Source organism: Silurus meridionalis, chromosome 10 (assembly GCF_014805685.1).
Source record: "Silurus meridionalis isolate SWU-2019-XX chromosome 10, ASM1480568v1, whole genome shotgun sequence".
Taxonomy (NCBI): domain Eukaryota; kingdom Metazoa; phylum Chordata; class Actinopteri; order Siluriformes; family Siluridae; genus Silurus; species Silurus meridionalis.
Window position 1 is genome coordinate 10,644,070 of NC_060893.1, and position 13,941 is coordinate 10,658,010.

The 13,941-nt window shown below is 37.3% G+C and overlaps 1 protein-coding gene across 2 annotated transcripts in view; it reads right to left on the minus strand.

Moving 5' to 3' along the window:
• Positions 1-6,350: 6,350 nt before the first annotated feature.
• tln2b (talin 2b) overlaps positions 6,351-13,941 on the minus strand; it is a 114,121-nt gene continuing 106,530 nt past the window's right edge. For both annotated transcript variants that reach the window (XM_046859017.1, XM_046859016.1), the window contains 5 exons: positions 11,423-11,548; positions 11,236-11,298; positions 10,573-10,755; positions 10,321-10,446; positions 6,351-8,787 (listed from right to left, as the gene is read on the minus strand). In XM_046859017.1, coding sequence (XP_046714973.1) covers positions 8,659-8,787; positions 10,321-10,446; positions 10,573-10,755; positions 11,236-11,298; positions 11,423-11,548 — 627 coding nt within the window. In that variant the 3' untranslated portion in view covers positions 6,351-8,658. The remainder of the gene's footprint in view (positions 8,788-10,320; positions 10,447-10,572; positions 10,756-11,235; positions 11,299-11,422; positions 11,549-13,941) is intronic.

The window sequence follows — 13,941 nt, forward strand, 5'->3', positions numbered from 1 at the left end:
ATCTATATTCAAGCACAGGGTCATAGCTAAATGGGGACAAAAAGGTTAGAGAGAGTTCTGATTGAGGATTAAATCCGAACACTGATATCAGATCAGCTGTAGTAACTCTGACATTCATGATCAAACAGGTAAAATTAGGTAAACCAGTCGTTGTTTACATACTTCTGTTATTGAAAGGGCATGTGCTTTTCACAACAAGCAAGAGACTAGCAGGAGAACAGCCATAACATCTGAGCAAATACAAAGCAGGGCAATGAGAAGGCAGGTAGTGAGGGTTAAGGGCTTTTAGGAATTACTTGCTTATGGTTAACCGATGTTCTTAGGCTGATTGTGTGTGTGTGTGTGTGTGTGTGTGTGTGTGTGTGTGTGTGTGTGTGTGTGTGTGTGTGTGTGTGTGTGTGTAACTAAGTATATGCATGTATTCCTCACGCCATTCATTCCAAACCACACTGGAATGCATTGGGGTGACTTACTCCAGATTAATCATTTGTACAGAACCTAACTTCTAAAAGTGTTTATGTCATTTCTCTTTCTCTGCATTACTATTACTGCCTTCAGCTTTATGCAAGCTTTTACTCATTCATGGCTATCCACACTTTGGATGTTTTCACTATTTTCCTGCAATTGTACTGCCAGAGAAAACGTTCAGCTTTGAGAGAGTCATATCACTCAATACAGTTGTGGAGAGAAACCTCCCATGGGACTAAAGCCCAATTACTGGAAAGTGATGAAAGAAAACATCTAATGAAATATGAAAAAATGAATCAATCAACATGCCTTAAACACCTTGTGGTTATCTAGAGGAGACAACAAAATGAAAAAGAAATGAGCACAGACTGAGAAGCTAGACATATCCTTAACTGATATCCTTAGCATTCTTTGCATTAAAAATGCCACTGAACATTCTCATTGTGAAATGTCTTTCATTATACTAAATGCTTGACATGTATCTGGGAAATTGTTCTACGTTTGTTCAGCTCGACTCAAAAATGTGGGCCAGCCGTCTAAATGAGAAAGAACCATTTCCTCAACACATTTCCAGAGTTTCAGCAAAGCCCTTGTTCACTCATGTTTATTCAGCTTTAATAGAGTCTGGGTGGGGAAAGCCACAGCTCAGAGTAAAAAAAAGAGAGGGAGAGAGAGAAAAAGAGAGAAAGAGAATTGTACTACAAGGCTCTCTCTAAAAGTAAAAAATGTGGCCTCTTTAGCTTGATGAAAACCTCCAGGACGTAGAGGTTTCTTTTTGGACAGATGGAATGAGAAAATGGAAATGGTTTATTCTTTGGTTTTCATATAACTAGAAAACCATACACTAAAGAGAAAAACACAAAGAAAGTGCTTAAAATACTTCAGAATTACAAAGAGTGTTGATATAGGATTAGCTATTTAAGTCACTAACTGTGATAGGTTCTGTTATTAAGAGCCACTACTAATTTGCTTATTGAATTGAAAGCCACACACTCCAGAAAAAGACAAAGGTGTATGTTGGGTATTTTGGCATGTCTCAGCTGAGCAGTGGCTTTAGCCATTATGACCTGCTTAGGTTTTTAGCAGTGGCCAAAATTAGAAAAGGGCTTTTAGTGTCCTTATATAAATCAAGCATCAGTGCTGACTCAGTACAAGTACAGTATATTCCTCTTTGCGAAGCTGCTGTTAGATTGTGTTATAAAAAAAACAAAAAAAGGTAAACACTCAGGGGCGGAGGTTCAGCTAGAAAGAGACACAAGAACATTACATAGACAAGTTTGTGGACACTTGATCATAAGTTTCACATGTGCTTTTGAACATCTCTCTTAGTCTCAATTAGATGTCATGATAACCTCCACACTTCTGGGAAGAGGACACCATTTTGGAGTGGGCTTATAAGTAAAGACAAGTAATGTTGAATGGTGAGAAGGCCTGGGGAGCAGTCAGCGGTTTAGTTTATCCCAAAGGTGTTCAAAAGGGTTGAGTTCAGAGCTCTATAGCAAACCAATCATCCACCCCAACCCATGCAAAACATATATTCATAGAGCTGACTTTGAACAGGTTTGGCTCTCCTAGGTCAAGTGAAGGGAAAATGTAATGCTACAGACATCAAAAACATCTTATACATGTGTGACTTTAACTTCATGTTAACAATTTTGGGAAGAGCCTGGCTGGAAAAGTCAATTGTTCGAATACTAGTGTTATATTAGTTTTCCCATATAGTGGACTCATATTGAATAGCCATAGTTAACCCATATAGAATAGTTGGAAAGTATTATAATAATCTTTCAAAAGTGAAATGCCTTCAATATACTGTTTAAACAAATGTCTCAAGGCCAATAAATCTGTTCTATTTTACAACTAAGTGCAACAGCAACAATGATATAAAGAAAAGTGGTTGGGGCTAATTTTGTCATAGCTGCATATTTATACAGCTCATCATTCATGCAGTCTATTTTGCAGGATTTAGTGTGAATTGGGGTTAATACTGTATTTCTCTTTCTCAGCAGTGCTTGTGCCTGTGACTGAAAACAAAATATCTGATATATATATATATATATATATATATATATATATATATATATATATATATATATATATATATATAATGTCATATAATTTCAATGTCAAGCTACACCTATCTAATAATATCAGCAGTCAGTGGAGATTTCTCCACTTGTAGTAATAGTAATCAGTGCATCAGCTAATTCAACTACCTAATGTACTTAAATGAGATGATGAAAGTTTGTTTACTTATTGAATACTGGGTCTCTTAAGACACTTACATAAACCCCAATTGGCCTGTGATGTGGGTAATAATGAAGAGAATGGGTAAGTATAATTAGAACATAAAAAGAGAGAGAACAATTTATTAAATGTGTTTACTGTTTTGAGCAAGGAGCAATGAGAAAACCCAAAGAGAGAAAGAGAGAGAGAGAGAGAGAGAGAGAGAGAGAGAGAGAGAGAGAGAGACTGAGGAATGGGGAGAGTGTTTAAGTGGAATTCCAGTGTACAGTCTGTAAATGGAAATGCTTGCACCTCATGGAGGAACAAAGACATTAAGCAGCCACCCAGGTTATGAAAAAGTGGCTAGTAGTCCTGTGGGTTTGATGTTCTGCTCCTCCAAGTGCATGTTTAGGAAGATGACGTGCATATGCTGTATGCTGGGTAACCCCTCAGAGACCAGGCCTAAAATAGTCATGTACTCTACACCATAGCCCTGCACTCGCTCCCATCAATTGCTCACACTGTCCTTTGAGTTTACACTCTGGACCCATCCCTCTCCTAGCTGAAAGGATCGAGAGTGTTTAAAGGCCATCAATCTTTTGCATGCCTCTGTTTAAAGTGGAAATTAATTAAAGGTAGATCTCAGCTTTAGAGCAAGATGTGTTGGAAAATTTGTAATACATTACATTGCAAAATAGTTTGTCATTTGGGACTATTGAACAGAAATTTACAATGATGCTTCACAAACTATGATGGAAATTAAATAAAGCAAGCCAGTGCAGTTCATCTCTGCTTTAAAATTTCCAAGAATGCAATATAGGAAAACAATGGTGGTAAAATATTATCCACATAACTCTTAGAAAAAAGTTTAATGACTCATTTGGATGGTTTATGGTTCTATTTTAAAGAGCTTTTCTCTTTCTTATAAATGAAGCTCTAAAAAAGTGCTATATCACCCTAAGAAAAATACTACCAAAGAACCATTTGATTTAATCTTCCTTTTTCTTTTGTTCTCTCTGTGTGTGTGTGTGTGTGTGTGTGTGTGTGTGTGTGTGTGTGTGTGTGTGTGTGTGTGTGTGTGTGTTCGAAAAAATCAATAAGCTGTGGTTTTCTAATAATAAACTGATGTGGTGTCCTAAATGTTTTGCGTTTTGGGTGTTAGTTGGTTGGAGGCACATAATGGAAGAATAATTAAGCATGGAACGCTGTTGAACACTAAAGATGCATTTACTGTATATTACTGGGTGTCACAGTGGAGCAGTGTGCTGTGAGACTTACAGCTTCAAAGCTGCTGGTTCAATCCAGAGCTCAGGTAACAATCTGTGTCAGACTCTCACATGCTCTCTTGGTGTCTGATTTCTATTTCGAGTGCTCAGTTTTCCTTTCACCTCCCAAAACGTACAGTGTAGATGGATTTGCTATGCTAGGTTGCCTCTCAGTGTGAATATGTATGAATTGTATATGGTGCTCTGCGGTGGACTGCTGGAACCTCTCCAGGGTGTATTCTCACCTCATGCCCTGTTCAGGCTCCTTGATTTGTGACAGAAATACAGTATAACAGTTAATGGAAATAAATGAATAAATGACTTACACTGCTTGTTCAAAAACAACTATATATCATTATAAAGTAGGCCAAAGTATTCCCCCAACATTGTAATTGTTCAAATTTTATATACATAGGGGAAAAAAACAATAATCATTTTTTAAATCATTAAATCCCTTTTTTTTTTTTTTTTTTTCTCAGATCTCTACAGTAGACTCCCTTTTGCCACAGTGGGAGTCTAGGATGGAGCTGGATGAGAAGGGGGGAAGCATTATGTGCTAATATGTTTCCATGCCTTTACACCACTTGGATTGGCTTTTTGGACAAAGCAGACAGAGACAATTCACATTCAAGTGTGATCTTTCACACACACATGTAGTAAAATATACATGACATGGCATTTTTTATTCATAATATATAGCTATTATTTCCCACATATCTTTAATAAGAGCAACAATCATGATAATGAAATTTCTTATAGTAAATGACATATATATATATATATATAGCACCATATTTGGCAAGTTATTTTTTTCACTTATCTAAAATCCTTATGCGACTACTCAGCCTTTCCTCAGTACCAGCATCATTCCTGTGGTGAAAAACTAGACCAAGCAAAACACAGTACTCAACCCAACCTCTCATTTAAGAAAAAAATGCTCAGAATTCCTGTATGAAATAGGAGATGAAGCTTTGAGTGTTGGAAAGTGTAGGGTATATTAAACTACAGAGAAATCTGGCTCTGCATTGGCCCGACTTCTGAGATTATGCGAGTTTTACTGCAAGGACTCCAGAAGTGTTTATGTGCTACATAAAAAGAATCCAAAAAAAGTTATTAGGTTTCTGCAACACCCTAATGCATTGAACTACACTTATATTTTATGCATCTTAACATGTTTTGTGGTTTGTTAAATATTCAGCAACATTATTGATAACTCAATAAAATATTCACTTTCCATCACTTGCAGTATGTACAGATAGATACATTTTCAGTCATGAAAGCAGAATAAATATTCAGACTAACACCCCATCCCCCCCTTTCTCAATACACTATTTATTAATGTTAGAAACTTGGAACTTAAATGAAATAATGCAATGTAGCTACACAAAATATCCTATTATATACACAGTATAAAATGTGTACAATTAACCAAATTTATCACAACCCCAAATAGGTTTACATAAGGATTTATTGTTATTGCTGTGCAACTAAATTAGTTCCAGTGCAACCAGTTGTCAGAGATCACACCAGTGTCTTGGGTGTTTCTCTGACTAATCACCAGAATTTTAACAAATGGCTTCTCCATAGGCAGACTCATGCTTGTGCCATTTTCTTCCCATTCGTTGATAATGATTTAATGCTGCTTTGGGAAACTTTTACAGTTTGGGCCTTCCAGGAACAGGTGTACATACTCTAAGGACATGCGACACTTTAACCCCACACAGGTGAACTCCATTCAACTGATTATGTGACAACTGTGGGCAAAAGGTTCCAACATATGCAATAGTGGTAAATACTTAAGAATTAATTCTTCATTCCTCTTTATTCTTTTCAACAAACGGCAGGCTTTGACGAACAGGACAATATGATCTAAAAATCAATGTCACATTTATTTCAGTGGAAATGACAAAACATTTTAACACAGACAAATGAATTGTATGGTTACAGTTCAAATTCTCTAGACTGTGTACTGGAGCAAAAGTGCCATATGCCCTTATTTGGACATGCAGACAGAAATTTGGCTCTCCACTAGTTCCCAAAGCTGTTTAGGAACTTGACCACAGCTTGATAACAACAGAGATGCTACAGCGACACCTACAGGAGAGAATGTTTTTGAACGTACTGGAATATTAGAAAGGGTCATTTACTGTACTGTCCAGTCTTATCTCTGTGATTATACAAATATTATTCTAGTTCTGTAGTGGTCATTGAGCAGAGTAGACCACAGAGTGTGTTTTGCCTAGTGTCATAGTGACATTCTTGCCGCTGCAAGCAGGAAAACTGTGTCAAACCGCAAATACTGCTGGACTCCAGTGGAAAATAAGGACAGCAAAATAATCAGGATCTGCAGCAGGCACAGAGACAAAAACATGCACCATTTAGAAAACAATGTTTGTTGAAACTTTTTATTTTTTTTTTCAGTGAATACAAAAAATACTTTCGTGACCAGATAAATATTTTACATACAGCATCATAATTATTTCATTTTATTGTTACCATTTCAGTTGGTTAAAGAGGGCCCTAAAATTCTAGTTTAATTGAAGGAGCCGTTTCTTCTTTTTTTCCTTCTTCTTCTTCCACTCCATTAAAAGACACCACATTTTAAACCACATATTGCAATATCTTCATTACATTTATTAGTAAATATAAACAAACCCTTCATACATAGTGGTTTATTGAAGAGAAAACTCTTATTTGAGACATAATTGCAACAAGTTTCATTAAAGCCTCAATCAGGAAACAGGAGGCAAATTTGGGGACAAAGACAAGAGGGATTGCAGCAATAAAACTGTTACAAGACCACATCAACTAAACCACAGCATTATGTATGGTTCACATATGCTTTTTGTTAGGAAACTCTGAGCACACTGTGGCATCTAGCAGTTCCTGATTGGGGCTTTGCAAAGTAAATTGAAAAAGTGTAGATACGTGTGTATGGAATGCCGTGTTGATTCTTGACTCACTAGAAATGTAAAGCATGTGAAGTCAGTGACGCTGTTACACTAATGGTTCTTAAAGTGAATTACAGCTGGCAGTTGAGCAGTCTACCAAGGCAAGAGCATCAGGCCACATCAGAACAATAGAATATGGCAGAGCAGAATCAAACAACAGTCAGTGGCTGTTATAGGTACATTGTTTATACTGCTCAGAAACGGACAAAACTACACATTTATACCTACTGCTACAAGTTGCCCAGTTAGCACGAACCAAAAACGAATCTTTATGGTTTCTCTTATAGTGGTTGAGGTTATGATCTGAGTCTTTGATAAGCCTGAAGGGGCAACTTGCATCAGAGCAGACAATATAAGGCACTAATATACATCGCAGTCCACATTGAAGAGGTGGAATATTGCAGGTTGATATAATATATGTAGTGTTTTGAAGTGCCACGTTGTGTAATTCTTAATACGCAAACAACAATCAAACAAGAATAACTATATTTCCACCTGAAAGGAAGCCACTAATTGTTCTCACTAATGTCTACCACAAGAAGCACACATTATTTGCAGAAAAAGAGTAGACTGGAATACAAACAATATCAGTGCATCCTATAATTCTTGAAGTGCTGGGTCATTTTTTTTTTCTTTTTTCTTTTTTCGAGTCATGCATGTGCATCCTCAAATAGATTTTTAAACACCTAAGTTGTAGGTCTCAATAGTCTGATTGTGTGTGCTGAATGTATACATGTGCACTGTGTATTGTGTGTCTGAAAAGGAACCGAAAGTTCACATCACTTTGTGTAAGAGACGGGTGTGGAAACACAGTGGTAAAGATGTCTGAACTGTGTTAAACATGTCTGAGGTATTCATGAGTTCTTAGAACACTTAACGGTATCTGCTTCAGTCCCTTGATTTACACGACTATAACATATCTGTGACTTTAATGCTTTTGGTGAGGAGCTTTCGTGACTCCCTTATCAATAAATAATACCACAAAGCACAGATGTACATTTTACCCATAGTCTTATAATAAAGCTCATTCTAGCTGAAAAACACAATCTTACAATGATTTTGACTCTTTATGATATGTTTTAAAGTTGTGTAGTGCTTTAGCAAAGGCTTCAGACGAATAGTCCTGCTTAAAAATTTCACAAATAAAAACATTTAAGCAAATACATATGTTCTAAAAGCTGGTCAACAACCATCCCACTGTTAGGACATCACAGGATCATACAACTCATGTTCTTTTCACCTGATATCACCATATTCTGGTGTATTTTGTGGAAAGAGTATGAATGAATTACTGAAAGGTAGTACTATTCGGCCAATGGGATTATAGTAATAAAGTCTGGCGTACTGCTTGGACCTTTTGAGTTCATGCGTACCCACAGACACACGCTCACACAAAGAGCAGTTAAATGCATATCACACTGAAAGAAAAAGATCTGCAGCAAGACATAACACAAAAACAAGACACATAGCCCTATGTAGGAAGAGCAACCAATCACAAACAAAATTACCATCCTCATGTGTGGAAACCAGCCAATCGAAGGAATTAGACCGCTCACATCCTTAAACATCACGATACATCAGCGTCTACGAGAAAAGCCTCCAAGACGACTAACATTCCAACACCAACGTCAGACAAGCTCACGGTTTTTCATTGGACTTCATACTATTTGGTGTGTGTGTGTGTGTGTGTGTGTGTGTGTGTGTGTGTGTGTGTGTGTGTGTGTGTGTGTGTGTTCGGGTGAGAGAGCTCAGCTCTGATCTTCTCGGAGCTCAGTGGGTAGAAATTTATACTGCTGTTGTCGGATGTGGGCCAGTTTCTTGCGTGCCTCCTCCAGCTCTCTCTCCTTCCTCAGCATCTCCTCCTGAGCTGCAATGATCTGCAAGCAAAATGTGATAGACAGTATGCTACTTTTCTTTCTGAAACAAGTCAATCATCAATCATCCAATCAGCACTCATCTTAAAAAAGCTCAAATAATTGTCCATAACTCTGCAGTATATTGCTTTTTATAGCCTGAAACACTGTTTTTAAGAAAAGCTTGGAGTCTCATTGAGCTTAGTGCTTTCAGTGCATTTTATTGCTTTCATGTCCAAAAAATAAACTGCAACACATGCTTGAATCTGGACTCCATGCTATGTGTAAAACTGTATATTTTCACTTATTTGATTTAGCAAATATTTGTGTTGTTGTGTGGGTCACAGCATCTGGCACTCATTTCCTTCTCCTATTATGGTGGTCTGTTTTCTGCCTCGCTGCCTGTGGGGGACTTCAATGTCCAACCTTACAGCTTTAAGAAATATAGTTTGAAATATATATATATATATATATATATATATATATATATATATATTGTATACACATCAGTAGAGCTTTATGTTGTCTTTCATTCCTCCTTTAATTGCATTTCATTTGCAATTGTTCACAGTGATGAAACGTATTTCATTCTCGTACGTACAAAGACAGTTGCGGTTTAGTTCTCTGCAATGTCTGAATCCACTTCTCTGTGACTGAGACTTCATGGACTCAGGAATGTGAAGAGTGTGTGATAGAGTGCTGGATGCTAAAGCAACACTGCCTTAAACTACAGAATATTTTAAATGCAGAGTAGGATCATAGCAATAAGAATGTTTTCCAAAACATGGCAGAGAGAAGAGAGAGAATGATCCAACTGGTGATAACAATTGAATTGTTGTGTTGTATCAAATTAATTTAGTTCTGTGCAAACTTGCTCAAACTAATATCTACTGACAATAAACATAAGACAACACGCACATCATACGTATAATATTCTAGAATTTCTTTTTTGTATAACAATCACACGGACACTATAATCTATAAGCATCTTTAATCTGAATTGCATGGCAAATTCCAATCTTCAGAATCAGCTGCATTGGCATTTGCAGTGCTATGTGAGGCAGGTAATGACTCCCTAATGAATGCCATTACAAGCTCAAATTTCACCGTTAGAAAGTCAAATGAATTGCTGACAGATATTTTGCTCAGCTGTCCGTCAGTGTGAGCAGCCTTACTGACCAGATTTAGTGTTTCTGCTCGAGAGATTTTTTTAAAGGAATGTCATAGTATGGACATGAAAGCCAGATAGGCTGCATTTTTTACATACGTGGCCTCGTCATTTCTTTATCGTTAGATGGAAAAAGTTCTCTCTATTCACTCAATGAAATATTTGCCAAGTAAAAGTAAAACTAGCTTTCTTTACTTTTAATAGGCATCTAAAAAAATGTACACGATGAGGAAAAATGCAAGGTTTGGGGTTTAAATAAAATCTGACCTCAATGACTGATACAAATTTTAACATTTAAAGTTATATTATAAAATACATAACAAAAGATATACAAAATACAAATTACAATACAGCCGAAAAATATGATATACATTTTGAATGGGTTTTACCTGCGCAATTCCGCCAACAAATTTAGTCTTGACCACCACGCTATCGTCCTCTGCCTTGTCAAAGGCAGCTTTCTGAGCCGCCTTCACTAGATTATCTGACGCCCGCTTAACTGCATTCCCGGCAGCCTGTAGACATTATGAATAAGCTAGTGTGATAATGCAAATAGACATTCAGCAGTCTGAAATGTAACAATATCTCTAAACACAGAGACACTTTCAAATGCACTTCTGGTTTATAAAAGAATGTTAGACCTGTAGTCTCCTCATTGCCTCCGAGTCATAGTCAGCTTTTACTTTGCAGGCCACCAGCAGCTGGGCGGTGGAGGCTGCTACTTGTTTAGCAGAGGAGATGAGCTTCTCCTCACTGGCGTGACCCTGCACTGAGGCGTTGGCTGCTTCACATAAGCTACTTGTGGCGGCTGCTACCATACGTGCCTGTGTGGCACAAAATGTTAGAAAAACAGAAATGTTAGTTTCTTCATAAACTGTGCTTGATATTTTGCCAAAAATGTTTCAACAAGAGGAAAATGATCACTGCTGAGGATTTTTCAGATTTCGATTAGGAGCTAAAAAAGTCTCACTGCAAGGGTACTGCTGGTTAGACTGTGACTGTGAGGCTGTGCAAAATGTTTAAATTGTCTTCTAAGGCATTTAACCAGTTTTACTTGCTTACAGAATATATTCCCTAATCACTTCTATTATTTAAATTAATGTACAGTCTTGAAAACTAGTATTGTGTGACTTTAATTAGAATTGGGGCCGTGTAAATCATAATAACGTCATAAACAAATTAGTGGATAAATACAATTAAAATAAAAAGCAAATCTGACAAACTTTTACTGGTGAACACAAAGTACCACTAACTACAACATTATAAAATGAAATAAATAAACATATATATAAGTCTTTACTCACTGCTGATATGAGACCCTGAGACCACTGGCCATCATCCACAGCATTGGCTGGAACAGAGCCCACCTAAAGAAACAAATATTTATACACTTACTTACCATAAACAAAATGGATTGGGTAAACAGAAATTTGAATAGTCAAATAAGCATAAGAGCACTGGCCATTTAACATGTGAGGAACATAATCTGACCTTGCCCTGGGCCACAAGTTCTCTTTGTGCAGCTGATGCAGACTTCACCAGAGCACTGGTCGCTGCTGCAATTGACTTTGCTGCTTCCAAGATCTGCTCTTCAAAATCCAGTGACTCATCTGCTTGCTGTAAACAGAACGACACAGTGAATAAGTCAGCAAATCAACAAATAAAAATAGCTCAGATGTTTGTGCAATGAAAGTTCGGTTTACTTCAGCTGTGTTGTAGGATGCATATAATCTATGTATACAACTAAAGGGACAAAAAAAACAAAAAAAACCATAAACAAACAAACCAAAAAAAAATGCTCAACACTGAGGAACATTCCTGAGAGGTCATTTATTCTAATCCCAAACTTCTCCTAGATCTCTTTAAGGATGACATCTACTGGCGCAGAGGAGCAATTGCATCATGTTTCAGTCCCAAGTTGCTCAGTGCAGCCAAACCCTTCACAGAACACCGTTTGTAAATGGTTTTTGAGTGATAACAGACTGTGATCTAGCAAGCATGCCACACTAGTGGGCATACAGGCTCTCTCACTCACAGCACATACAGCACATGAGTCTGGAGACAGGGCGGGACACTGTAGGAATATGTTTGATATATAGTTGGACTGAATAACAACCTAATATATCAAACATATCAGACAGAGGCCTGCAGCAAAGGCTTCCAGGTCTAGCTGACCTCGAGAGCATGGAGGAGAAGAGAGCAGGACAGGTGAGAAGGGGAAACTTGAATATAAGCAATAAGGGATGAACGAAGGGGGAGAAGAGAATGGGGAAGATGGACAAATAAGATAAGTTGATATAAGACAAGCAGAGAAAATATGGGAGGATGAAGCAGAAGGAATGGTGGTACTGTGGGGTGTCAGGAGAAACAAAGTTTCTTGACATGAAAGGAGAGAACATGGTAAACAGACACAGAGAAACAGTTGTGAGTAGGTCACACACTAACAGTGTTAGCATTGTCTTCCCTGAACAGCGTCTGCCAAGAATGCACGCGCAAAAAAAGAAAACAAAAATGATTGAGACATGTGTAGAGACCATGAGCATAAGACCAATGAGCAATGAAAATGAATAACCTTCCATGAAAAGATTATGTGCAGTTCAGGGAGATCTACAGTGGGATAACTACCACATGTTTCTCTTTTCATGGAATCTCACCAATGCAATAAACTCCCAACTGCACACCATGGCATTTGCACCTTTATCTCGCACCTCATCGGCTGACCTCAAGCATCAATCCATCTGACTAACTCCTGGATTAAATAGGGTTAGTGGTGGGCATGTTGTGGTATGCTACGTGTAGCAACTAATAATCCTTTGACTTAATGCTGCTTTTAGTGCTCTAAATATGAACTGCATCTCAACTTGAATTTAAGCACCAAATGAGTGTGATCTATCCATGTTGCAAAAAAATATATTTATGAATTAATTTTACACCTTAAAAAAAAAAAGGAAAACTACCTCAGTACACCCTGTTTTTTTTTTTTTTTTTTAATAATCCTGCTAAATTACGACAATCTTCTAATTGATTGTAATAGATTTAATAGATTTCCCAAAATATAAACAAAATGTAGCCTAATTTAAACCACCATGACCGACAGTTAGCTACAACTGGTACAGATTAATGATGATGAAAATAACCCTTATTTGCACTTTATATCTGTTAGCTCACACCATGAACCTTTTTTTGCGGTTATCTGGGATCCCAGGCTTGAGCCACACCTTTAATCTCAAACAGGTGCTTTGTGAACCATTCTGGCAAGCTTCCTCAGAAACCTAAAGGTAAAAACTAACAGCACCTTCTACCTCTACTTGTAGCTCCATTTGTAAGACATCTGTTTGATCCAAATAAGGCAATTCATATTTCACGTCCCTTCAAAATAGAGCGCGTCTTCTACTATAGGTTTTATATCAGATCCTAATCAGATTATTTTGACCTCTTTCACACACATAAAAATATAAAAAAAGTTTTATGCCACAGTGTTGTGTAGCATAAATCACACAAAGTAGTTTATTTCAGGATGTGTTAATTCTGAGTCTTAAATTGCGGTTGTTTGTGGAGATTATTTTCCTCATGTGCTCTAAAACCTTCATTAACCAGCAAACAAAGGAATTGTCAAGCAGCACCAGAGTAGATGAAAACCAGGATTTCTGACCAGGATAATTTCTTTCTCAGTTACAGTCTAGCCAAACTTGAATGCGCACTGATCACCGAAACTCTCCAGAAACAGGAAGTAGGTTTTTCATTATTTCTGCACAGTTCCCCCAGTCCCATCAATCATCTTTTCTGCAATTGAACATTGCATTTTTACACTGTTGCATTAATGCTGTTCTGATTTAAATGAAGTGACACAACTATACAGCTAAATCTCGAAATTATAGTGACTCATGCTAAGCTCTAGTTATATAGAAACAGATCCCAGTGAGCTTCTTATACAAGTCTAGATTTGGGAGTTGGAAGTGTATGACGATGAGAACATCGGCTAAGATGACACAACAAAGCCAATTAAACTG